At 48.4% G+C, this 24,884-nt stretch overlaps 1 protein-coding gene across 3 annotated transcripts in view; it reads left to right on the forward strand.

Annotated features, from left to right (window-relative positions):
- Positions 1–24,884, forward strand: part of ITGAL (integrin subunit alpha L) — a 52,752-nt gene that overhangs the window by 21,776 nt on the left and 6,092 nt on the right. For 2 of the 3 annotated variants that reach the window (XM_060173040.1, XM_060173041.1), the window contains 16 exons: positions 4,067–4,140; positions 4,218–4,350; positions 8,024–8,175; positions 11,308–11,445; positions 11,999–12,196; positions 12,308–12,438; positions 14,206–14,366; positions 14,470–14,621; positions 16,745–16,834; positions 18,674–18,727; positions 18,821–18,894; positions 19,183–19,324; positions 20,475–20,585; positions 21,712–21,791; positions 21,946–22,032; positions 23,938–24,013. In XM_060173040.1, coding sequence (XP_060029023.1) covers positions 4,067–4,140; positions 4,218–4,350; positions 8,024–8,175; positions 11,308–11,445; positions 11,999–12,196; positions 12,308–12,438; positions 14,206–14,366; positions 14,470–14,621; positions 16,745–16,834; positions 18,674–18,727; positions 18,821–18,894; positions 19,183–19,324; positions 20,475–20,585; positions 21,712–21,791; positions 21,946–22,032; positions 23,938–24,013 — 1,853 coding nt within the window. Of the gene's footprint in view, positions 1–4,066; positions 4,141–4,217; positions 4,351–8,023; positions 8,176–11,307; positions 11,446–11,998; positions 12,197–12,307; positions 12,439–14,205; positions 14,367–14,469; positions 14,622–16,744; positions 16,835–18,673; positions 18,728–18,820; positions 18,895–19,182; positions 19,325–20,474; positions 20,586–21,711; positions 21,792–21,945; positions 22,105–22,388; positions 22,672–23,937; positions 24,014–24,884 lie in introns of those variants that run through there. The other variant, XR_009544993.1, reaches the window with a different exon arrangement.

Below are 24,884 nucleotides of genomic sequence, written 5' to 3' on the forward strand. Positions count from 1 at the left end.
AGGCTCCAAAGTCCCAGGTTCAATCCCTCACACTACCATAAGTCAGAGCTGAGCAGTGCTCTGATAAAAAATGGTGAATTCACCTTCTTCACCTCATCTTGGATGGAGCTTGAAGGAATCATGTTAAGTGAGATAAGTCAGGAAGGGGATGACTACGGGATGATCTCACTCATAGACAGAAGTTGAAAAGTAAGAACAGAAGGTAAAACACTAATTAGAACTTGACCTGGAGTTGTATTGCACCAAAGTAAAAGACTCTGGGATGGGAGGTCCTAGAACATGATGGCAGAGGAGGACCTAGTGGCAGTTGAATTGTTATGTGAAAAACTGAGAAATGTGGGGGCTGGGCGGTAGTGCAACAGGCTAAGCGCACATGGCGCAAAGCACAAGGACCGGCATAAGGATCCCAGTTTGAGCCCCCAGCTCCCCACTTGCAGGGTGGTCGCTTCATAAGTGGTGAAGTAGGTCTTCAAATGTCTATCTTTCTCTCCCCCTCTCTGTCTTCACCTCCTCTCTCTATTTCTCTCTGTTTTATACAACAATAATAACAACGATAAACATCAAGGGCAACAAAAGGGGGGGAGCCTCCAGGAGCAGTGGATTCGTAGTGCAGGCACTGAGCCCCAGCGATAACCCTGGCATTTAAAAAGAAAGAAGAAAGAAAGAAAGAAAGCTGAGAAATGTTACATGTGTACAAACGATTATATTTTACTGTTGACTATAAACCATTAATCCCCCCAATAAAGAAGAAAAAATAAATGTTGCCAGTAGTGGTGGATTCATAGCACCAGAACTAAGCCCCAAAGGTAACTCTAGTGGCAATAAAATTAAATAAATATATATATATTTTTTAAAAAAGATAATTTTAAAATTTTCATAAGCTAGTGAGAGAAAGAGAAATCCAGAGAGAGCGCGCACAATAGTCAAGAGTATGACTCTGGCAAAGCGCAAGGACCTGCATAAGGATCCCAGTTCAAGCCCCTGGCTCCCCACCTGCAGGGGAGTCGCTTCCCAGGCAGTGAAGCAGGTCTGCAGGTGTCTGTCTTTCTCTCCCCCTCTCTGTCTTCCCCTCCTCTCTCCATTTCTCTCTGTCCTATCCAATAACGATGACATCAATAATAACTACAACAATAAAACAACAAGGACAACAAAAGAGAATAAATAAATAAATATATTTTTAAAAGAGTATCACTCTGGGGAGTCAGGCTGTAGCGCAGCGGGTTGAGCACAGGTGGCACAAAGCACAAGGACTGGCATAAGGATCCCAGTTCGAACCCCAGCTCCCCACCTGCAGGGGAGTCGCTTCACAGGTGGTGAAGCAGGTCTGCAGGTGTCTATCTTTCTCTCCTCCTCTCTGTCTTCCCCTCCTCTCTCCATTTCTCTGTCCTATCCAACAACGACAACAACAATAATGACTACAACAATAAAACAACAAGGGCAACAAAAGGGAATAAATAAATAAAATAAATTTTAAAAAAAAGAGTATCACTGGCACATGCAGTGCTCGGGCATGCCAGTCCCACACTGTGCCAGCTGAGCTATTTTGCACAGGCCTGTAAGGTTTAAATGCTGGGTTTGTTTCCTCAGGCTGCTCTAACAAAGCCCCAATCTGGGTGGTTTAAAGCAACAGGAATTTAGACTCTGACAGTTCTGGAGTCTGGAGTCAGAACTCCAGGGTCAGTAGGACTTGCTGTTCCTCGAGCGATGCTCTCTGGCATCTCCCCGATGCTGGAGCTGCCCGCAGTCCTGCGTATCTCTGGTCGTCTCCGCCCAGTCCTGCGTATCTTTGCCATCTTCCTTCTGCGCGGCTCTGGGTGCACATTCCTCCTTTTCAGAAGGACACTGGCCATAATGGATTGGGACGCTCCCTAAAAGGCTCATTTTGATTTCCTGTCAGAGAGAGTCTCAGTGATTGCACGGCTCTAGAGATATACTGGGAGACAGAGCTAGATGCGGGGAGGTGAGTGGGTGTACGTGTTACAATGCACAAGGACCCAGGTTCCAGCCCTGGGGGAAAACTTTTCGAGTGGTGAAGCAGTGTTGCAGGTGTCTCTCTGTCTCTCTCCACCCCATTTCCTCTAGATTTCTGGCTGCCTCTATCCAATAAATAAATCAATACAATAAAAGAGACAGAGAATTAAAGGTACCACGCATGAAACCCCCCTGACAGCGTCCCTGTGTGGTAACTCAGGACTTGAAGCTGGGTCCTTGTGCATGGTAATGTGTGTTCTATGGGCTGAACTACCTTGGGAGGTAGCACAGTGGGTAGAGCTCTGGACTCAAAGGCAAGGGGTCCTGAGTTGTATACCCAGGACTGCATATGCCAGAATGATACTCTGGTTCTCACTCTTATTGATGGATAATTTTCTAAAATGTGTTTTTGCACACCAGGTTAAGTGCACATAGTGAAAAGTGCAAAGACTGGTGCAAGGATCCCAGTTCCTGGGGTCGACTCCCCACCTGCAGGGGGGTCGCTTCACAAGCGATGGAACAGGTCTGCAGATATCTATCTTTCTCTCCCCCTCTTTATCTTCCCCTCCTCTCTCAAATTCTCTGTCTTATCCAACAACAGTAACAGCAACAGCAGCAACAACAAAAATGGAAAAATAGCTTCCAGGAGTAGTGGATTCGTAGTGGTGGCACCAAGCCTCAGTGAAAACCCTGGAGGCAAAAAAAGGAAACTAGCATGGGAAGATTAAAAAAAAATGTACTCAGGAGGGATGTCTTGTAAATCATTTCCCTAATGAAAAAATTGGAGGAGGAGGAGGAGGAGGGGGAGGGGGAGGGGGAGGAGGGGGAGGAGGGGGAGGAGGAGGAGGAGGAGGAGGAGGAGGAGGAGGAGGAGGAGGAGGAGGAGGAGGAGGAGGAGGAGGAGGAGGAGGAGGAGGAGGAGGAGGAGAAATGTCATTGTGGGGACCAAGACAGTGGGTAAAGAACTGAGTATAGGGAGTCAGGGGTGCAGCGGGTTAAGCACGTGGCGGAAAGCGCAAGGACCGGCGGAAGGATCCCGGTTTGAGTCCCCGGCTCCTCACCTGCAGAGGAGTCGCTTCACAGGAGGTGAAGCAGGTCTGCAGGTGTCTTTCTCTCCCCTTGTCTTCCCCTCCTGTCTCCATTTTTCTCTGTCCTATCCAACAATGATGACATCAATAACAACAACAATAACTACAACAATAAAACAACAAGGGCAACAAAAGGGAATAAATAAATATTAAAAAATAAATAAATGTAGTGCATCTAAAAAAAAAAAAAAACTAAGTATATTGACCATGGGGGCTTTGGTTTATTTCCTGGCATCACCTGGGAGTACAGGGGCAACTCCAAAGGTAATTCTGTAGATGGTGGAGAGGTGCTTTGGCCTCTCTCTCTCTCTCTCTCTCTGTCCCCTGTTTCTTCCCCCTCACTCTAAAAACATATATAATTTAATAACAGTCTGGGAGGCCTCTAGGCAGTATTGTGCAGATGTAAGACCCTCAGTTCATGACCACCACCACCACTTTAAAAAAGGAAGCGGGGGGGGGGGGGGGGGTCAGGCGGTGGCGCAGTGGGTTAAACGCATGCACGTGGCGTAAAGCGCAAAGACCGGCGTAAGGATCCCAGTTGGAGCCCCCGGCTCCCCACCTGCAGGGGAGTTGCTTCACAGGCGGTGAAGCAGGTCTGCAGGTGTCTATCTTTCTCTCCCCCTCTGTCTTCCCCTCCTCTCTCCATTTCTCTCTGTCCTATCCAACAACGAACAACATCAACAATGGTAATAATAATTACCACAATGAGGCTACAACAAAAGGGGGAAAGGCAACAAAAGGGGGGAAAATGGCCTCCAGGAGCGGTGGATTCATGGTGCAGGCACCGAGCCCAGCAATAACCCTGGAGGGAAAGAAAAAAAAAAGGAAGAGGGGGCTGACAGGTGGCTCATTACCATTCATGGAGGTTCCCCCATGGTATGCATGGTGCTTCCATGTGGCGCCAGGGTTGGCACCTGGGCTCTCCCAAGTGGTAAGGTGTGCACTTTAGCGGGTGAGCCACCTCCCTGGTGCCACCAACCCTCTCTCCACCTCCCCCAACTCCCCAGGCACAAACAAACAGGACCAAGCGTCCTTTGACATGGAGCTCTCTTCCAGCGGGATCAGCGCCGACCTGAGCCAGGTGAGTGGTGGGCTGACTGGGAGGCCGGGGCACCAGGTGGGGGTGCAGCTGACCCTGTCTGTCACCTCCTGGAGCAGAACCATGGTGTCGTGGGGGCAGTTGGTGCCAAGGACTGGGCCGGGGGCTTCGTAGACCTGAAGGCAGACCTGCGGGACGCCATGTTTGTTGGGAATGAGCAGAGGACCCCAGAAGTGAAAGACAGCTACTTGGGTGAGTGCTTCTGTCTGCAGGGTCACCTGTCCCTGGGGGTCACACAGAATGGCTTTCAGAGTAAGAGTAAGAGTGAGTGGCCAGGGCGGTGGAACAGTGGTTAAAAGCCTTGGACTCCAAGGCATGAGATCCCAAGTTTGATCTCCAGCATGACATGTGACAGAGTGCTGCTTTTGTTCTCTCTTTGATAAATAACTTTTAAAAAAAAGTATGAAAGCAATTAAGCAACCAATGTGGACACATGCAGACTTATTTTACACAAAGGTCTTGAGCTTGTGTGATTCCACTGCTTCTGAAGGACACATTTTCCTTCCTTTTAATTTTAAAGAGAGAGACAGAGAGAGGAGAGATGTCACAGCGCCACTCCTCTATTCACAGCACTTTCCCTGATGCCATGTCTGTATGGTGCTCCCATGCAGTGGCGAGGGCTCAAACTCAGATCCTTAAGCATGGCAAAGTGTGCACTCTATCTATCTCCTAGACCCCAACACATATTTAAATAGAGCTAGAACATTCCGAATAATTTTCCTCTTAATCACTTCTTACCTGTGTTTTAACAATGGCTTTAAAAAAAAATACTAATTTGGAGGGGTCAGGCAGTAGCACAGTAGGTTAGGCACACGTGGAGCGAAGCACAAAGACTGGCTTAAGGATCCAGGTTCAAGCTTCCGGCTCCCCACCTGCAGGGGGGTCACTTGACCAGCAGTGAAGCAGGTCTGCAGGTGTCTATCTTTCTCTCCCCCTCTTTGTCTTCCCCTCCTCTCTCTGTTTCTCTCTGTACTATCAAAATCAATGACATCAATAACAACAATAATAATAACTGCAACAATAAAACAACAAGGGCAACACAAGGGGGGGGGGGAGGCCTCCAGGAGCAGTGGATTCATAGTGCAGGCACCAAGCCCCAGCAATAACCCTGGAGACAATATATATGTGTGTGTGTGTGTGTGTGTGTGTGTGTGTGTGTGTGTGTGTATTAATTTGTTTTGTTTTATCTTATTTCATTTTTAGTTTATTTTTATCAGAACTCTGCTAAACTCTGGCTGAGTTACTTGTTTTTTGGTTGTTGTTTTTTTTTTAACTGGATTACCAGAGCACTGATCAGCTCTGATTTATGGTGGTGCAGGGGATTGAACCTGGGACTTCCAAGCCTCAGGCATGGCAGTCTGTTTGCATAACCATTATGCTGTCTACCCCCGCCCAAAGTTACCTGCTTTAATAAGAATGAGAGATGCCACAGCACTGCTCAGCTCTGGCTAACAGTGGTAGCCGGGGTTGGGTCTCCAGCTTGCAGGCCTGGCGCACCACTGCTGACCCAGTCTTCCTTTCATTTTCTGTATTTCGTGACATTTTGAAACCTTGCAGCCTTGTGAATCCCGGAGAGACTGCCCCTCCCAGGGTGAGCCAGCTCCTAGAGTAATAAACACCTGGCAGATCTGCACAGCACACTGCTTTGCCGTGTGTGTGTGTGTGTGTGTGTGTGTGTGTGTGACCCAGATTTGAGTCTGGCACCCACCACACTAAAGAAAGTTTTGGTGTTATGGTCTCTTTCTTTCTCCTAGTCTTTCTGCTTCTTTGTCTCTATCTAAAAATAAATAAATAAATGAGACCGGTTTAAAGAAAAAAGGCCTCCCCTGCAGCCAGAGTCTGCCAGCGTTATGGAAGCTGCAGACTTGTCCCTCTGTCCCATCCATTCTTCCCAAGGAAGCAAATAGGACCTGAGGCCAAACCCTGTGAGATTAAGACTGGGATGAATTGATGTACTAACAAGATGAGGAAACTGAATCTCAAAGGCATTAAAGGGATTTGCCGGAGCTTGCCCAGCTAAGAAGTCTCAGTGCTGAGACTGAAACTTGTCTGCCTGAGGGCCGGGAGATGGCTCACCCCAATCTGATCTTTGCTACTCATAGTAGTTGAGAGTGAGGAAAAGAATCCACCATTCTTGGTGGGCTCTTGTTTTTCCCCAGATTGAAAGTGAGAGACAGAAAGAGAGAGAGAGAGAGGTGGAGGAAAGGAGAGAGAAAAGACACCACAGCACTGCTCTGCCTCGTGTAAAACCTCCCCTCTGCAGGTGCTTCCAGGTGATGACCTGGAGCTCAAAACTGGGTCCTCGTGCATGGTAACATGTGCGCTCTACTAGGTGAGCCACCTGCCAGCCGCCAGCCAGTGGAGGCTCTTTCCTGAGCATTCTGTTGCCCACACGTTGAGACATGCAGCCACCCCAGTGGGAAAAATTGCTGAGTGGACAGAGCACAGGACTTGCATAACTGAGGTCCTGGCACTGTGTATACCAGAGTAGTTCTTTGGCTTCTCTCTCTTTTAATTTTTTAATTATTTTTATTTATTTATTGCAGAGACAGCCAGAAATTCAGAGGGTAGAGTGAGAGAGAGAGAGAGAGAGAGAGAGAGGGACCTGCAGTTCTGCTTCACCACTTGCAAAGCTTTCCACCTGCAGGTAGAGCTTGGGGGCTTGGACCTGGGTACTTGCTCATTGTATCATGTGCTCTCAACCAGGTGTGCCACCACCCGGCACGCTTTCTCTCTCTCCCTCCCCACTCCCTCGCTCACTCATTCTCTTAAAACAAATACCATCAATCTTTTTTTAAAAAGTTTTTTTTAAGTTTTATTTATTTATTTATTCATGAGAAATGATAGGAGAGAGAGAAAGAATCAAACATCACTCTGGTACATCTGCTGCCAGGGATTGAACTTGGGACTTCATGCTTGAGAGTACAGAGCCATATCCCCTGCACCACCTCCCGGACCACAACCGTCAATCTTAAAAAGAAAAAGTGAGGGAGTCGGGTGGTAGTGCAGCGGGTTAAGCGCAGGTGGCGCAAAGTGCAAGGACCGGTGTAAGGATCCCGGTTTGAGCCCCTGCCTCCCCACCTGCAGGGGAGTCGCTTCACAGGCGGTGAAGCAGGTCTGCAAGTGTCTGTCTTTCTCTCCCCCTCTCTGTCTTCCCCTCCTCTCTCCATTTCTCTGTCCTATCCAACAATGATGACATCAATAACAACAATAATAACTACAACAATAAAACAAGGGCAGCAAAAGGGAATAAATAAATATTTTAAAAAAGAAAATAAAAAAAAAGAAAAAGTGAATGCTTGATTTGCCATGTGTGTTTCCCAAGTGTAATCCCAGCCCTCACTACACTGAGGAAGTTTGATGTTGTAATGTTTTCCCCTCTCTCTGTCTCTGTCTCTATCTCTATTTGAAAAATACAGCCCAGAGTGGTGAAACCCCAGTGTTGAGATGATTGAGGACTAGATCACCATATCAGGCACATGTCTTGCTGGGCATGTAGCCTGGGTTCTCAATGGGGATGTCACAGCACATGAGGAAGCTCTAGTGGTTTGGCATCTCTGAATTTTTTTCTCCTCCTCACTCCCCTGCCCTCTAATCTCTGAATTTCTCTGTATCTTTCTATCTGAAGTAAAAAAAAAAAAAAGAGAGAGAGAGAATGAGATAAGTTGGCCCAGAAATGATGAGATTGGTTGTGCATGAAGGAAGAGGTGGGGCGGGGAGAGGAAGGAAAGGAGAGGAGAGAAAAGAGAAGAAAGGGAAAAATGGGCTTAGATTAAATATTGAGATTTGTACCACTCAGAACATGTGACTGTGTTTCTCCAGAGATGGTTCACCTGCAAACCCCTGGCTCTTTCCTTCCCCTCAGGTTACACGGTCACCTGGCTGCCTTCACGAGGGAGTACTCCACTGCTGGCAGCTGGAGCCCCCCGGTACCAGCACGTGGGCCAGGTGCTACTGTTTCAAGAGTCACAGGCCCAGGGGAACTGGAGTCAGGTCCAGAAGATCCAGGGGGTCCAGGTGAGTGTGTGGGCAGGGGTGGATTGGGTGGCACTGGTTATACCCCTGCAACCCCCAGACTCAGCATTTACTGGGTGGTGGGCCTGCCTCCCAACATGGCCATACTCACTCCTCACAGAGCCCTCTACAGACAGTCTAGGAAACTGAACCTTAATGGCTGGGGAATATGCTAACGAGTAGAACAGCAGACACTTGAAATCCTGAGGTTCCTAGCTCCTTCTTTTTTTAATTTTTTGTATATTTATTTATTTTCCCTTTTGTTGTCTTTTTATTGTTGTAGTTATTATTGTTATTGTTATTGATGTTGTCATTGTTAGATAGGATAGAGAGAAATGGAGAGAGGAGGGGAAGACAGAGAGGGGGAGAGAAAGACAGACACCTGCAGACCTGCTTCACCGCCTGTGAAGCGACTCCCCTGCAGGTGGGGAGCCAGGGGCTCAAACTGGGATCCTTACGCCGGTTCCTAGTTCTATCCCTGATACCACATGTCTCTCCAATGTAGTACACAGGACAAACTTAAAAAAAAAAGTAAAAGGACTGGGAAGATAGCACAGTGGGTATGAATAGGACTCTGGTTCCAGAGGCTCTAAGGTCCCAGGTTTAATCCCCAGTACCACCGTAAGCCAGAACTGAGCAGTGTTTTGGTAAAAATAATAATAGTAACGTAAAATTTTTATTATCTTTATTTATTTATTGGATAGAGACAACCAGAAATCAAGAGGGAAGGGGGTGATAGAGAGGGAGAGAGGCAGAGAGACACCTGCAGCACTGCTTCACCACTTGCAAAGGTTTCCCCCTGCAGGTGGGGACTGGGGGCTCAAACCTGGGTCCTTGCACACTATAACATGTGCACTCAACCAGGTGCACCACCACCCAGCCCTATTTTTATTTTTTTTTAAAGAATTTATTGACTTTTTCGTGGGAAAGACAGGAAAGAGAGAAAGAAACAGATATCACCATGGTACATGCGCTGCCAGGGACTGAAGTCAGGACCCTATGATTGAGAATCCAATGCACTATCCACTGTGTCACCTCCCAGAACACAATAAATATTTTTAAATAGTCTGGGGAGATAGCACAGTGGTTTAGACTTTCACACCTAAGCCTCTGATCAAGCCCCAGCCGCAGCCCCACCACATGTCAGCGCTGAACAATGTTCTGGTCTCTTTTTTCTTTCTCATTTTTTTTATTGTTGTAGTTATTGTTGTTGTTATTGATGTCGTCATTGTTGGATAGGTCAGAGAGAAATGGAGAGAGGAGGGGAAGACATAGAGGGGGAGAGAAAGATAGACACCTGCAGACCTGCCTCACCGCCTGTGAAGCAACTCCCCTGCAGGTGGGGAGCCGGGGCTCGAACTGGGATCCTTATGCTTTGCGCCACGTGTGCTTAATCCACTGTGCTATTGCCTGACTCCCTCTCCTCTCTCTCTCTCTCTCTCTTTCTCTCAGTGTGTGTGTGTGTGTGTGTGTGTGTGTGTGTGTGTGTGTGTGTGTGTGTGTGTGTGATTAAAATGTGATAAAACATTTTTTTAAAAAAGGCAAAGAAACTGAACCTTGGTGCTGAGAGATAGCTGATCAGGTTGAACAGACTCTTAAAGGCAGTAAGGCCCTAGGTTCAAACCCTGGCACCACATGGGAGCTCCAGAGATGGAACTTATGAGTTTCCATGGATGGTAGAATGGTGCTGTGGTGTCTCTCCTTTCTTCTTCTTCTTCTTCTTCTTTTCTCCCTTCTCCTTCTGCTTCTGCTTCTTCTTTCTTTCTTTCTTTCTTTCTTTTTCTTCTTCTTCTCCTCCTCCTTCTCCTCCTCCTTCTCTTCTTCCTTCTTCTCCTCTCTCTCTCTCTCTCCTCCCCTCTCTCTTTACCAGAGCACTACTCAGCTCTAGCTTATGGTGGTGCTGGGGATTGAACCTGGGACCTATGGTGCCTCAGGTATAAAACTCTTTTGCATAACCATTATGCTGTATCCTTCAGCCCACTTTCTCTCTTTCTTTCCCCTTCTTTCTTCCTTATTCTTTATTAACTGAAAGGAATGAAAAAGTTGACTCCAGGGGGTCAGGTGATGCCACAGCTGATTAAGTGCACGTGCTGTGATGCATAAAGACCAAAGGGACCCTTATGCACAATGGAATACTACTCAGCTATTAAAAACAGTGACTTCGCTGTTTTCAGCCCATCTTGGATGGAGCTTGAAGAAATCATGTTAAGTGAAATAAGTCAGGAACAGAAGGATGAATATGGGATGATCTCACTCTCAGGCAGAAGTTGAAAAGTAAGATCAGAAGAGAAAACACAAGTAGAACCTGAACTGGAATTGGTGTATTGCACCCAAGTAAAAGACTCTGGGGTGGGGGATGGAGTACAGATCCTGGAAAAGGAAAACAGAGCACCTAGTGGGGGTTGTATTATTATGTGGAAAACTGGAAAATGTTATGCATGTACAAACTATTGTATTTACTATCGACTGCAGAACATTAATCCCCCAATCAAGAAATTACCAAAAAAAAATGCATAAAGTCCCAGGTTCAAGCCTCTGGTACCCACCTGCAGGGGGAAAGCCTCAGGAGTGGTGAAGCAGTGCTAAAGGTGTCTCTCTGTCTCTCTCCCTTTCTATCTCCCTTCCCCCCCAGTTTCTCTCTGTTCTATCAGATAAAATAAAGTTTAAATTTTTTTAAGATTTTAGTTATTTATTAATGAGAAAGATAGAAGGAGAGAGAGAGAAAGAACCAGACATCACTCTGGTACATGTGCTGCCGGGGATTGAACTCAGGACCTCATGCTTGAGAGTCCAGTGCTTTATCCACTGCACCATCTACTGGACCACAAATAAAGTTTAAGTGTTTTTTTTTTAAATGACCAAAAAAGATTAAAAGAAGAAGAAGGGAAAGGAAAAAGTTGACTCCAGAGCAGTGGTGCAAGAGTCCAATACCACACAAAAGAAAGGAAGGGAGAGGGAGAGAGGCAGATAGGGAAGCTGTCTCCAAGAACTCATTCTGCCTTCATTCCTCCAGGTGATGAATGGGCCCCTGGGCCTGGAATCTTGGCTGAGAGCTGCATCAGAAAGGATGTTCCAGAGCTCCAGGGTGGGGTCCTGCCCATGTACCCATCTCTAAACCTCATCCTCTCCCTGCAGGTAGGCTCCTACTTCGGTGGTGAGCTGTGTGGCGTTGACGTGGACCAGGATGGGGAGACAGAGCTGCTGCTGATCGGAGCCCCCTTATTCTATGGGGAGCAGAGAGGAGGCCGGGTGTTCATCTACCACAGGAAGCAGGTGGGGGCTGGGCCGTCAAGCCAAGGGGGTGGGAAATACACACTCCCTGGCTCACTGGGTTCCCAGTCATCCTACAGGGCCTGTCACATCTGACTGTGTGTTATAGGGCTGGGGAGACAGCATAACATTTCTGCAAAAAACTCTCATCCTAAAGGCTCTGAAGTCCCAGGTTCAGTTCCCACCACCGCCATAAGCCAGAGCTGAGCAGTGCTCTGGTAATAATAATAATAAATATATAAATAAAATAAATAAAAGTGGGGAGGGTTAGTTATCTAGAACAGAAAATACAAGGAGTACAGGCAGATCTGAGACCTCACTGGATGCTCCCTTAGTTTACAAACAAGAGCACTGCTTCTCAGCAGGCTGGGAAATTTTCCAGAGCCACAAAGTCACACAGAAATTGAGAGGTGGCCCTGGGTTGTTGCCCACACTAGTCTGGACACCCATCCGGTCTCTGAATTTTCTTTAGCATCACTCATGGTACTCAGTGCCCCGTGCCTTAAAAGCTTGCTGAATGATTGACAGCAGGCCCTGTCACCTTGCCTCCTCCCAGCTGGAGTTCAATGTGGCCTCAGAACTGCAGGGGGGCCTGGGCTACCCCCTCGGACGGTTCGGAGCTGCCATTGCTGCCCTATCTGACCTCAACGGGGATGGGCTGACAGACGTGGCTGTGGGGGCCCCCCTGGAGGCACGGGGCACTGTGTATATCTTCAGTGGAAGGCGTGGAGGGCTGAACCCCCAGCCCAGCCAGGTGAGGTACCCCCCACCCACCAGTGCTCCAGACCTAACCCATCAGCCTGATTCATCCCGCCCCCAACCTGTGCATTCCCTGGCTTACCACAGACTTCTCTCTTGGTCTCAGCGGATAGAAGGAACCCAGGTGTCCCCAGGAATTCAATGGTTTGGACGCTCCATCCACGGAGTGAAGGACCTTGGAGGTGATGGCCTGACCGACGTGGCTGTGGGGGCTGAGGGCCAGGTGGTTGTGCTGAGGTAAGAGGGGGTATCTGACATATAAGGCATATGAGAATTTGACGTATGACGTATAAGAATTTTCACTCTCCATGTTGTGCTAAACATTCCCAGATAGTGAGAGAGTTTCTTATTTATTTTTACTGATTTGTTTTTGATGAGTCATATGAGACTTCACCACTTCCAGGTCACTTTTTTATTCAGATGAGGTGGGGTAAGGGGGAGATACTAGAGTTTCCTCTGGTGCCATAGCACCTCCCAGGTGGTGCTGGGTGCAAACCTGGGTCATGTGTATACAAGGCAGGTCTCCTACCCTGTGAGGGTATTCCTCTGACCCAAGCTTCATGCTGTGTGTGTGTGTGTGTGTGTGTGTGTGTGTGTGTGTGTGTGTGTGGGAGAGAGAGAGAGAGAGAGAGAGAGAGAAAGGGGCGTGGGGCTGGATGGTAGTGCACCCGGATGAGTGCACATGTTATAATGCGCAAAGATCTGAATTCAAGCCCCCAGTCCCCTCCTGCAGGGTGACAGCTTCACAAGTGGTGGAGCAGGTCTACAGGAGTCTCTTTGTCTCCTCCTCCCCTTTCAATATCCGTTTGTATATATCAAATATATAAAGATAATAATAATAATAATAATAATAATAATAATAATGGCAGCAGTGTCACTGATGACTATAGAAGCCAGTCATTGGCTCAAGTCAAAGAACATCAGTGACGCCACTTACCTCTTGGTGAACTTGCTCCAGCCATTTAGCTTGTCAAGCTTGGCCACAGTTTCCTCGTGTTTGAAATGGCCATGACATTCCTTGCCTCCCCATCTCAGTTCCTAGAAGCATCATTTAAATTCACAGAGTCAATAGCTGTTTACTGAGTACCTGCTGGGTCTGAAATGACAGCGCCTGGCATGGCTAGGCCTGGATGGGTGTCTGCACTGGGTGATCGAGGACTCAGGTGTCAGGGAAGGGCTATGAACATAGGCTTAGCTTGTTAGGACTTCTCTTTTTAATTTTTTTTTTTTTGCCTCCAGGGTTATTGCTGGCTTGATGCCTGCACTACAAATCCCCTGCTCCTGGCAGCCTTTTTTTTTTTTTCATTTTTGTTGGATGTAAATATATACATATATATTAAGTATTTATTGTGGCTCAGTGGAAAAAGCAGTGCACTTTCAGGCACAAGGTCCTGGGTACGATCCTTAACATCTGAATGTGCTGGAGTGATGCTCTGGTTGTTTCCCTCTCCCCCCTCCCCCCTATTAATAAATAAGTAAATAAATCTTTTTTAAAAAAAAATAAAAACACCTTATTTAGTGGGGGCCAGATAGTGGCACACCTGATTGAGCATACACATTACCGCACATAAGGACCTGGGTTCAAGCTCCTGGTCCCCCACCTGCAGGGGGTAACATCGACAGAAGTGTATCAATGCTGTAGGTGTCCCTCTCTTTCTCTTCCTCTCTATCTCAGCCCAAAATGGGTTAATTGATTAAATTAAATTTTAAAATGTTATTTAGTAATGAGTGAGAGAGAGAGAACCAGAGCCTCAGTCTGGCACATGCTGTGTCTGGGCTCAAACTCATAACCTCACACTTGCTCTCAGTGTGAAAAATGAGTCAGAGGGAGGCAGGAATGAACCAGGAGGCCTGAATGAGTTGTCACTGTCCCCAGGAGGCAGTGGTGCTGAGGCTGCTGTAGGGCAGGGGAGTCACCTAGATTTGGGGGTGGAGTCTCGGGTCTGATTGAAAGGTGCACAGCTGAGGCACAAGGAGACCTTGGGGATTCTCCATGCCCTGCAGCTCCCGGCCCGTGGTGGATGTGGTGACTGTGGTGTCCTTCTTCCCGGCGGAGATCCCGGTGCACGAGGTGGAGTGCTCCCAGCCCACCAGCGAGAGGCAGAAGGAAGGTGTGAACATCACCATCTGCTTCCAGGTCAAATTGCTCACACAGCAATTCAAAGGTCTGTGCTGCCCACTGCCGCCCCCACCCCAAGCAGCCTTGTGCCCAAACCCAGGCCTTAGCCACCTGCCACCTTCCAATGCTGGCTTCTGTCTCCCACCCAGGGCGCCTGCGCGCCAACCTCAGGTACACTCTGCAGCTGGATGGCCACCGAACCAGAAGCCGAGGCCTATTTCCTGGAGGGAGCCACGAGCTCAGTGGGGTCACCATCGTCACCCCCACCAAGGCCTGCACTGACTTCTGGTTCCACTTCCCGGTGAGGAGTTGGGGCGAGGGGTGGGGGGCCCTGACCACAGGGCCAGGCTTGCTGGTCACACACTGTCCAGCTGGGTCCCCTGTTGCTTAGCTCGCCCTGTCCTCACACCTCCTCTTCCCTGTGACATCAGTGCCTGAAGTATGTCCTTCTAGCTCTTGGCCTGTGTGTGGGCACATTCTCCCAGACTGTGGCTGAAGAGAAATTACTTTTCTTTCTTTTTTTAGATATAATTTATTTTATTTTAATGAGAGAAAGAGATACAGAGAGCAAGATACACACACACACACACACACACACACACACACACACACACCTCAAAAGTACTGCTCAGTTCTGGTTTATGGTGGTACTGGGTATTGAACCTGGGAGTTTGGAGCCCTGGCATGAAAGTCTTGCAGAACCATTATGCTTTTTCCCCTGCCCCTACTGTCTTTCTCCCTATGCTTTTCTGTTTCTTTTTTAAAAAATTTTTAAAAATATTTATTTATTCCCTTTTGTTGTCCTTGTTGTTTTATTGTTGTAGTTTTTATTGATGTCGTTGTTGTTGGATAGGACAGAGAGAAATGGAGAGAGGAGGGGAAGACAGAGAGGGGGAGAGAAAGACAGATACCTGCAGACCTGCTTCACCGCCTGTGAATCGACTCCCCTGCAGGCGGGGAGCCGGGGGCTTGAACCAGGATCCTTATGCCAGTCCTTGCGCCACCTGCGCTTAACCCGCTGCGCTACCGCCCGGCTCCCCTCTCCCTACGCTTTTCATGCTGTGTCTATTAGTGCTGATTTTTTTTTTAATAGAGGTAATTCTTTTTTATTTTTTTAATATTTATTTATTCCCTTTTTGTTGCCCTTGTTGTTTTATTGTTGTAGTTATGGTTGTTATTGATGCTGTTGTTGTTAGACAGGACAGAGAGAAATGGAGAGGAGAGGACAATAATAACAATAACAATAACAAGAGCAACAAAAAGGGAAAGGAAAAAAGTATCAGCCAGAGAGGTGGCTCAGTGGCTTGAGCACAGGACTTGCAAACACGAGGTCCAATTTCCGCCCCCAGCACCACACATTCTAGAGTGATGCTTTGGTTCTATCTCAATCTCTCCCTACCTCTCATCTCCTCTCTCCCATTCCCGACCACCATCTCATTAAATAAATATGTGGCCTGAGAGATGGCCTAGTAAAGCTTTGGATTTACAAGCGTGGGGCTCTGAGTTTGATCCCCAGCATCACATGTGCCAGAGCAATGCTCTGGTTCTCTCTGTCCTTCTCTAGCTCATACTAATAAATAAATAAAAAGTATTAAAAATAAATATATACCACTCAAATTAGAGTTGTTATGTGGCCTAAACAACTGCTAAAGTGCCCAGGTTCAATTTGCTTATGATAGTCCTTTGCAAAAAAATCATATTGTGGGCAGGGTTAGATAGCATAATGGTTATGCAAAAAGGCTCTCACGCCTGAGGTTCCAAAGTTCCAGGTTCAATCTCTAGCACCACCATAAGCCAGAACTGAGCAGTGCTCTGGTAAATATATATATATATATTTATATTTATATATATGTAATAAAAAGTATATTGATAGTAAACTATTCATCTCTTAAATATTCCATAAGAGCCTGAGTATGGGCTTGGTATGTAAGATTCTGAAATTCAGACAGGGAGATAGCATGGTGTTTCTGCAGAAGATTTTCATGCCTAAAGCTCTGAAGTCCCACCTAGGTTCAGTCCCCAGCACAACCATAAACCAGAGATGAGCAGTGTTCTGCTAAAAATCAATAATTAAACATATATATATATATATATATATATATATATATACATACATATATATAGCAACTCGAGTTAAAATTTTTTAATTTATTTATAAAGTTGAAATGAGGATGCTCAGAACTGAACCCAGGGCCAGTGCTGTGGCTGATTAATGATGTCTGCCATGGGCCTGGCGCTGAGAAGATCCTCCCCAGCCCCAACATACTATAAACACCTGCTATGCAGTCAGTGTGTTTCCACTACTGGTAAGACCTAGGGCCAGTAAGTGCTAGAATGTCAGCCCCTGTGAGGTGTGCATTTAGCTGGAAAGGTGGTAAAAATCAAACTCGTGCCATCCATAGGTTGTCTTTCTGCCTCCCTCAGGTATGCATTCAAGATCTCATCTCTCCCATCAACGTCTCCCTCAATTTTTCACTCCGGGACAATGAAGAGACTCCGAGGGACCCAGGGCTGGTAAGAAGAGATGAGCTGGGTTTGCCCAGGAGGAGGCACAGTGGATATCTCATGCATGTGGTCTGGAGTTCAATCCCTGACATCGCATGTTCCAAAATGATTTTCTGGTTTTCTTTCTCTCCTCCTTCTCACTCTCTTGATCAGAAACTGATAGATAAAGAAATAAATCTAAAAGAGAGAAAAAGATGGAGATATAATCTTTGCAAAGCAATAGGATACAGAGAGTAGAACTCTTTTTCTTCTTTTGCCACCAGCATTATCGCTGGGTTTGGTACCTATAGGACTCTACCACTTCCAGTGACCTTTTTATTTTTTTTCCCCTTTTCTTTCCTTTTATAGACAGAAATACAAAGGCAGAGCAAGAGTATTACTAGGAGTCTTTGATTTCAGCCAGTGGAAATCAGATATGACTTCCTTATGCAGGAATGTAGGGCTTGTAGGTTGGGGAGAAGGGGACCCGGATCAGACCCCATCAGGCTCCTGACCTGATGCAAATCCTACAGAGCACAAACGTCAGAAGACCTTGGCCTCCCTTCATGGACAGACACAGGCCCCTGCTTAGCCCCCATCTCCTGGCATGCTCAGTTGAGGGCAGACAGTTGCTCTAAGCAGATATGGATGCTGTGATAACATAAAGGAGAGGAGATGCCATGTCCAGCAGTGTTCAGACCTGGCTTCCTTTCAGAAAGGAAATTTATTCCCTTTTGTTGCCCTTGTTGTTTTATTGTTGTAGTTATTACTGTTGTTATTGGTGTTGTCGTTGTTGGATAGGACAGAGAGAAATGGAGAGAGATGGGAAGACAGAGAGGGGGAGAGAAAGACACCTGTAGACCTGCTTCACTGCCTGTGAAGCAACTCCCCTGCAGGTGGGGAGCCGGGGGCTCAAACTGGGATCCTTATGCCGGTCCTTGCGCTTTGCACCATGTGCGTTTAACCTGGTGCGCTACCTACCACCTGACTCCCAGGAAGCCAGTGGTTTGACGTCTGTCCAGGGGCAGTGGGCCTGGTGGAAAGAACTTGGGCAGGGGTTGTGTGGTGGCACACCTGGTTGAGCAGGACATTACTACACACAAGAACATAGAGTTAGAGGGGAGGGGGACGGAGGGAGAAAGAAGGAAAGAAAAAAAGGATCAGGACCTGATGGTGGCACGCCTGGTTGAGCACACATGTTGCAGTGCCCAAGGACCCAGGTTCGAGCCCCTCGTCCCCACCTGAAGAGGAAAAGCTTTGCAAGTGGTGAAGCAGGGCTGCAAGTGTCTCTCTCTCTCACTCTCCCTCTCAACCTCCCCTTTCCCTCTCAATTTCTGGCTGTCTCTATCCAATAAAAAAGATAATTAAAATTTTTTTAAAAAAAAAGAAAAAGGAGGATCTAAGTCTGGAAGCCTGGGGATGTAGTTTTGTTTCCTGGCCCCTGTGGGAGTGTCCTCACCTAGAAACTTGAGTCTGTATCCGTGACTGGTCCATGGTGACTTCGGGGGGTGTGTGTGCGTCCTGAGGCAGCAGCAGGCAGTGAGCGGCTCTCCGTCACTCACGACCTTCTTCAGCTCAGGTGACTGACACGGTGTGCTCGCACGTGCTGTAACTTAGATTAAACTACTGCCCTGTCCCACCCCACCCCCACTGGGCACTGTCTCCTCCAAGTCCCTACGCACAGGGGCCGTCAGACAAGTGCAGGGGTAGGGAGGCAAGGATCTTTGGGGAGAAGGAAAGCCTTCCCACAGGGGTGATGCTTTCAACCCCAGGTAGACCTGGGATAGTGGGACCTGCCCTGGGGAGGCCTGGGCTTCTGGGACTTGCCTCCGCTAATATCCCTGTTGCTTCATTCTCCATTCCCGGTAGGACCAGAACTCAAGACCCATCCTCAGGCCTTCAGCCCACTCTGAGACCAAGGAGGTGAGTGGGGAGAAGGAGCAGAGGGTGACCAGGCTCAGGCCTCTCCTAGGCCTGGGGCCAGAAACTTCTAGTTCTTTTTTCTCGGCCTTTCAGATCCCATTTGAGAAGAACTGTGGGGAGGACAAGAAATGTGAGGCAAACCTGAAGCTGGCCTTCTCTCCTTCCAGGTCTGAAGGGCCTCCACCCTGGCCTTTCTCTCTTCTCTGGGTGTGGGTGTGGGAACAACAGAGGACTAGAGGGTTTAACTTTGAGGACCCACAGTCGCCCACATTGGGTGTGTCATGGGCCTCAGCACCTCTGAGGAAGGTGGGCACCTCAGGAAGTCTTGTCATGATGAGAGACTCACGATTTGAGGGGGTGTCAGTCGTATCTGGTCTGCCAAGTCCCTCAGTTCCCTCAGTGTTACTCCCACCTCTGATCCTGCACCACCCCAACCCCTCCCCGGCCCCCCACAGGTCCAGAGTCCTGCACCTGACGCCCTCAGCCAGTCTCTCTGTGGTGCTGACACTGAGTAACATGGGGGAAGACGCCTACTGGGTCCAGCTCAGCCTGCGCTCCCCCCGGGGACTCTCCTTTCGCAAAGTAGAGGTGCTCAAGGTGAGGAGAATGTGGCAGCGTGTCCTGACAGATGGAGCTTTGGGCAGCTGGTGACCTGAAGATACATCAGCTGGTGTGTGTGCCTGGGGGTCACCCTCCAGCTGTGCCGCCCGAGGAGATACAGCTCAGCCTCTTAGCCTCAACTTCTACAGGCAGAGGCTGAGGACACCCCAAGTACTGTTGAGGAGGCTGGTGACAGTGACACTCTGTATACCTGCTGACTAAGGACAAGTGCACAGGGCTGTGGGTAGAGCCCCCTCCCTCCCAAAGGCAGCCATCATGTGCGTGAGGGTAGCTTCAATACACCTAAATTTATTATTATTATTATTATTTATTTAGGAGAGAGAGCCAGAACATCACTCTAGCACCAGCAATGCCAGGGAACTCTTGCTTGAGAGTCCAATGCTTTATCCACTACCCCGTCATTAATACGCCTTCGGTACATTGTTTCCAGATTTATTTATCTATGACAATGAGAGAGAAACAAAGAGACCCAGAGCACCACTCTGTCTTGTGGGCACTGGGCATGAAACCTGGGGCCTCAGGTGTGCAGGTCCCGAGCTCTGAGCACCTTCACATCTTAACTGTTTAGTGACCAGATGTACATAATATACGCAATCTACCGTTTTATTTTTGCTTGTTTGTTAATGAGAATGAGAGAGTGAGCCAGAGAGACAACCAGAGTGTCATGTGGGCAGATGCAGTATTGGGGCGTGAACTTTCCACCTCATGGATGCACCTTCCTGGCTGAGCAAGCAGCCATTTTGTTCATCACTGAGCACTCAACCTGGGGGCACAGAATTCATTCTGAGTGCTGTGTGGACACCCTGCTATCTGTTAGCAGAACATTCGCACCATCACAAACACTGTGCCTGCTAAGCAATAACCACAACACACGTACACGCTCATGCCACCACACTGTGTCCCCTCAGTCAGAACCGGCTGCCACCAGCTGTGAAGCCTCAGAAAGTCCTGGCCTGCCCGGAGCCTCTATTTCTTAGACATTCCTGTCCTCACCTGACATTCCCCTGTCCCAGGCTGAACATGTGGGTGGAGCAGTTGTGCCCACCATGCCTCAGCCTGACCTCTGAGCATGCGCCCTAGCAGGGACGGTGCCCACACCCCAACTCATCCCTCTGCTCTGCCCCAGCCCCACAGCCAGACCCCTGTGAGCTGTGAGGAGCTCTTGGAGGAGGCCCCGCTGCCCACCAGGAGCCTGGCTTGCAATGTGAGCTCCCCCATCTTTAAGGCCGGCCGCCTGGTGAGTGCCCAGCATGAGGGGAGGGTGGCCTCTGAGCTCAGGAAGGGGGACTCCTGGGATGGGTGCAGGGGACTGGCAAAGGACTTGCCCCAACCCCAACCCCAAGTGGGTGTTTGCCTGGTGCCTGGACTGAGAGTCCGGACTTTGAGGTCATACCAGCTGCATGGGGCTAGAATACCTCACCCAGTACCTGGGCAGCAGGAAGATCCTTTTTGTTTGTTATTTTAAAGATTTATTTATATATTGATAGACCGAGAGTAATAGGAGAGGGGCTGGGGACACAGCATAATGGTTATGCAAAAAGACTCATGCCTGAGGCTCTAGGTCCCAGGTTCAATCCCCAGCCCCTCCATAAACCAGAGCTGAGAAGTGCTCTGGTTTCTCTCTCTCTCATTAAAATAAAATAAATAAAATATTTATAAAAGAGAGTAGTGGTCTGGGAAATGGCTCAGTGGATAAAGCACTGAACTCTCAAGCATGAGGTCCTGAGTTCAAGCCTCCGCAGCACATGTAACAGGGTGATGTCTGGTTCTTTCTCTCTCCTCCTATCTTTCTCATTAATAAACAAAATCTTAAAAAAAGAGGGGGGGGGGTCAGGCTGTAGTGCAGCAGGTTAAGCGCACACGGTATGAAACTCAGAAGGATCCCAGTTCAGTTCAAGCCCCCACACACACACCTGCAAGGGTGGGTTACTTCACAAGCGGTGAAGCAGGTCTGCAAGTGTCTATCTTTCTCTCCCCCTCTCTGTCTTCCCCTCCTTTCTCCATTTCTCTCTGATCTATCTGGCAACAACAACATCAAAACAATAATAATAACCACAACAATGATAAAAACAACAAGGGCAACAAAAAAGGAAAATAAATAAATAAAATATTTTTTTAAAAGACAGAGAGAGTAATAGGAGAGGCGGAACCGGAGTATCACTCTGGCACATGGAAGCTGGGGAATTGCACTCAGGACCTCATGCTGTAGAGTACAGAGCTTTATCCAAGATGCCACCTGCCAGCATAACACTCATGGCGTTTGAACTATTGGGCACCATTCTGGCTGATGACTGGGTGCTGGAGTGGTGGGGACGCCCCTTAAGATCCAGTATCCCCCTCTTTCCTCCTCCCTTGCCCGCAAGGTTGAAGTCCAGGTGATGTTTCACACGCTGCCCAACAGCTCCTGGGGGGACACGGTGGCGCTGCAGGCCAACGTGAGCTGGTGAGCAGCCCCGCGCCCCGCCCTTCCAGGCCCCGCCTTCATACGCATAACCCCGCCCACTGGGGACCCGCCCCTCATGACCCCGTCAAACCCCACCCCCCACCCCCCACCCCCGAGGCCCAGCCTCCAGCTAACGCCGCTCGGCTCCCTGCAGCAACAATGAGGACCTGAACCTCCTTGAGGACAACTCTGCAGCCACCAGCATCCCGATCCTGTATCCCATCAACATCCTCACCGAGGAGTGAGTCCTGGGCTTCCCCCAGACCTGTCTGGGCCTCCCTTTCCTGAGTACCCCTCCCCATTAAAACTCTAGGTCGGGGAGTCGGGCTGTAGCACAGTGGGTTAAGCGCAGGTGGCGCAAAGCACAAGGACTGGCATAAGGATCCCGGTTCGAACCCCGGCTCCCCACCTGCAGGGGAGTCGCTTCACAGGCGGTGAAGCAGGTCTGCAGGTGTCTATCTTTCTCTCCTCCTCTCTGTCTTCCCCTCCTCTCTCCATTTCTCTCTGTCCTAACCAACAACGACAACAACAATAAAACAAGGGCAACAAAAGGGAATAAATAAATAAATAAAATAAAATAAAATAAAAAAACTCTAGGTCAGGACTTGGGGTGCAGGACTTTGCACCAGATGATGACAACCTCCTCCGTGAGCCTCAGTTTCCAAAGGGAGTCTGCAGCGCTGGGCTGCACTCTGGGGAGCTGGTGGGGAGGGGAGCAAGGGGGTGGGCGGTGGCACAGTCCGCTGAGTGCACACAAGTGAGGACCTAGGCTCAAGCCCATCCCTCCCCACCATGGGGGAACGAAGCTTCATGAGTAGTGAAGCAGGTCTGCAGGTGTCTTTCTTTCTCCCTATCTCCCTCTCCCTTTTCAATTTCTGTCTGTGCTGATTGATTGATTGATTGATTGATTGTATAGAAAAAGAGAGAAATCTGAAAGAAAGGGGAAACAGACAGGGAGATTGGGTCAGGTGGTGGCACACCTGGTTGAGTGCACATATTCCAGTGTGTAAGGTACCCCCAGTCCCCACCTGCAGGAGGAAAGGTTTTTTTTAAATCTTTATTTCCTTTTGTTGCCTTTGTTGTTGTATTATTGTAGTTATTGATGTTGTCGTTGTTGGGTAGGACAGAGAGAAATGGAGAGAGGAGGGGAAGACAGAGAGGGGGAGAGGAAGATGGACACTTGTAGACCTGCTTCACCACCTGTGGAGCGACTCCCCTGTAGGTGGGGAGACGAGGGCTCAAACCAGGATCCTCTCTCCGGGTTCTTGCGCTTTGTGCTATGTGCGCTTAACCTGCTGCACTACCACCCGACTCCCAGGAAGAAAGCTTTGTAAGTGGCGAATCAGTGTTGCAGGTGTCTCTCTTCCTCTCTATCACCCCTTCCCTCTTAATTTCTGGCTATCTCTATCCAATAAATAAATAAAGATTAAAAAAAAAAAACCGTTAAAGAGAGAGAGAAGGAGGGGGCCAGTTAGTGGTATACCCGGTTAAGTACACACATTACCATGCATAAGGACCAGGGTTCAAGCCCCCCCCCCACTCCCTACCTGCAGGGGGATGATTCACAAGTGGGGAAGCAGGTCTGCAGGTGTCTATCTTTATCTGTCCCTCTGTATCTTCTGTTTCCCTTTCAATTTCTCTCTGTCCTATCTAATAAAAAAATTTTTCTGTCTGTGCTACCTAACAAAACAGAAGAAGTAAAAAATATATATATAATGAAAGGGAAAAATGGCTACCGGCACCAAGCCCCTGGCAGCAATAAAAGAAAGAGAGAGGGGGCTGGGCGGTAGTACAGCTGGATAAGCGCACATGGCACAAAGCTCAAGGACAGGGTAAGGAGCCGGGTTCCAGCCCCCAGCTCCCCACCTGCAGGGGGTCGCTTTACAAGAGGTCTTTCTCTCCCCCTCTGTCTTCCCCTCCTTGCTCCATTTCCCTCTGTCCTATCCAACAATGACAACATCAATAATAACTACAGCAATAAAACAAGGGCAACAAAAGGGAATAAATAAATATTTAAAAAAAGAAAAAAGAAACTTTATCAACATGTGCCCATGCTCCCTGGCACAGTGGTAGGCACTCAGAGCTCCCCCAGCCCAGACCCAGCAGCCACCTCCCTTCACCTCTGCCCCCCCCCCCATCTCCACAGCCAGGAGAACTCCACACTCCACGTCAGCTTCACCCCCAAGGGCACCCAGAGCCACCAGGTCAAGCACCTCTACCAGGTAGGAACTGTGGGGGGGAGGTGTGGAGGAGGTCATTACTGGTCATTCATCAGCTCTGCCTCCTCCAGGCCCCGGGTGAGACCACTGGATGCATCGTCTGCCTCCTACTTCCATGAATTCCTTTAGTCATTTCCATTTCTTTCTTTCTTCCTTCCTTTCTTTCTTTCTTTCTTTCTTTCATCCTCATTTGCTAAACCAGAGCCTCACTAACAATGAGTTCACTACTCTGGCCAGCTTTTTCATATAGCTAGAGAGACAGAGAGAGAGCCACACCACAGCACAATAATAACAATAACAATGATAACCACAACAAGGCTACAACAACATGGGCAACAAAAGGGGGAAAAGATGGCCTCCAGGAGCAGTGGTGCAGGCACTGAGCCCCAGCAATAACCCTGGAGGCAAAAATAAATAAATATACAAGATCCTGAGTTTGATCCCCAGCATTGTATGTACCAGAGTGATGCTCTGGCTCTCTCTATACAAACAAACACACATTTTAGTCATTTTTTTTTTTAACCAGAGCACTGCTTAGCTTTGGCATGTAGTGGTGTGGGGGACTGAACCTGGGACTTTCAAAGCCTCAGGAATTAAAGTCTTTTTGCATAGCCATTATGCTGTCTCCCCAATCCATAGATAAATATTTTAATGATGGACAGGTGCATAGCTCACCCAGTAAAGTGCTTACATTATCGTGCTTAAGTACCTGGGTTCAAGCCCCTGATCACCACGTGGGAGCACCGTGCACAAGGAATCAGCCAGGAGCAGTAGAATTGGTTGAAGTCCCAGCAAAGTCTTGTTAGGAGAGAGAGACAGAGAGACAGAGACAGACATGGGTGAGCAGGGTGAACATATCAGATCAGAATTGGCA

Source organism: Erinaceus europaeus, chromosome 15, assembly GCF_950295315.1.
Source record: "Erinaceus europaeus chromosome 15, mEriEur2.1, whole genome shotgun sequence".
In the NCBI taxonomy this organism is placed as follows: Eukaryota; Metazoa; Chordata; class Mammalia; order Eulipotyphla; family Erinaceidae; genus Erinaceus; species Erinaceus europaeus.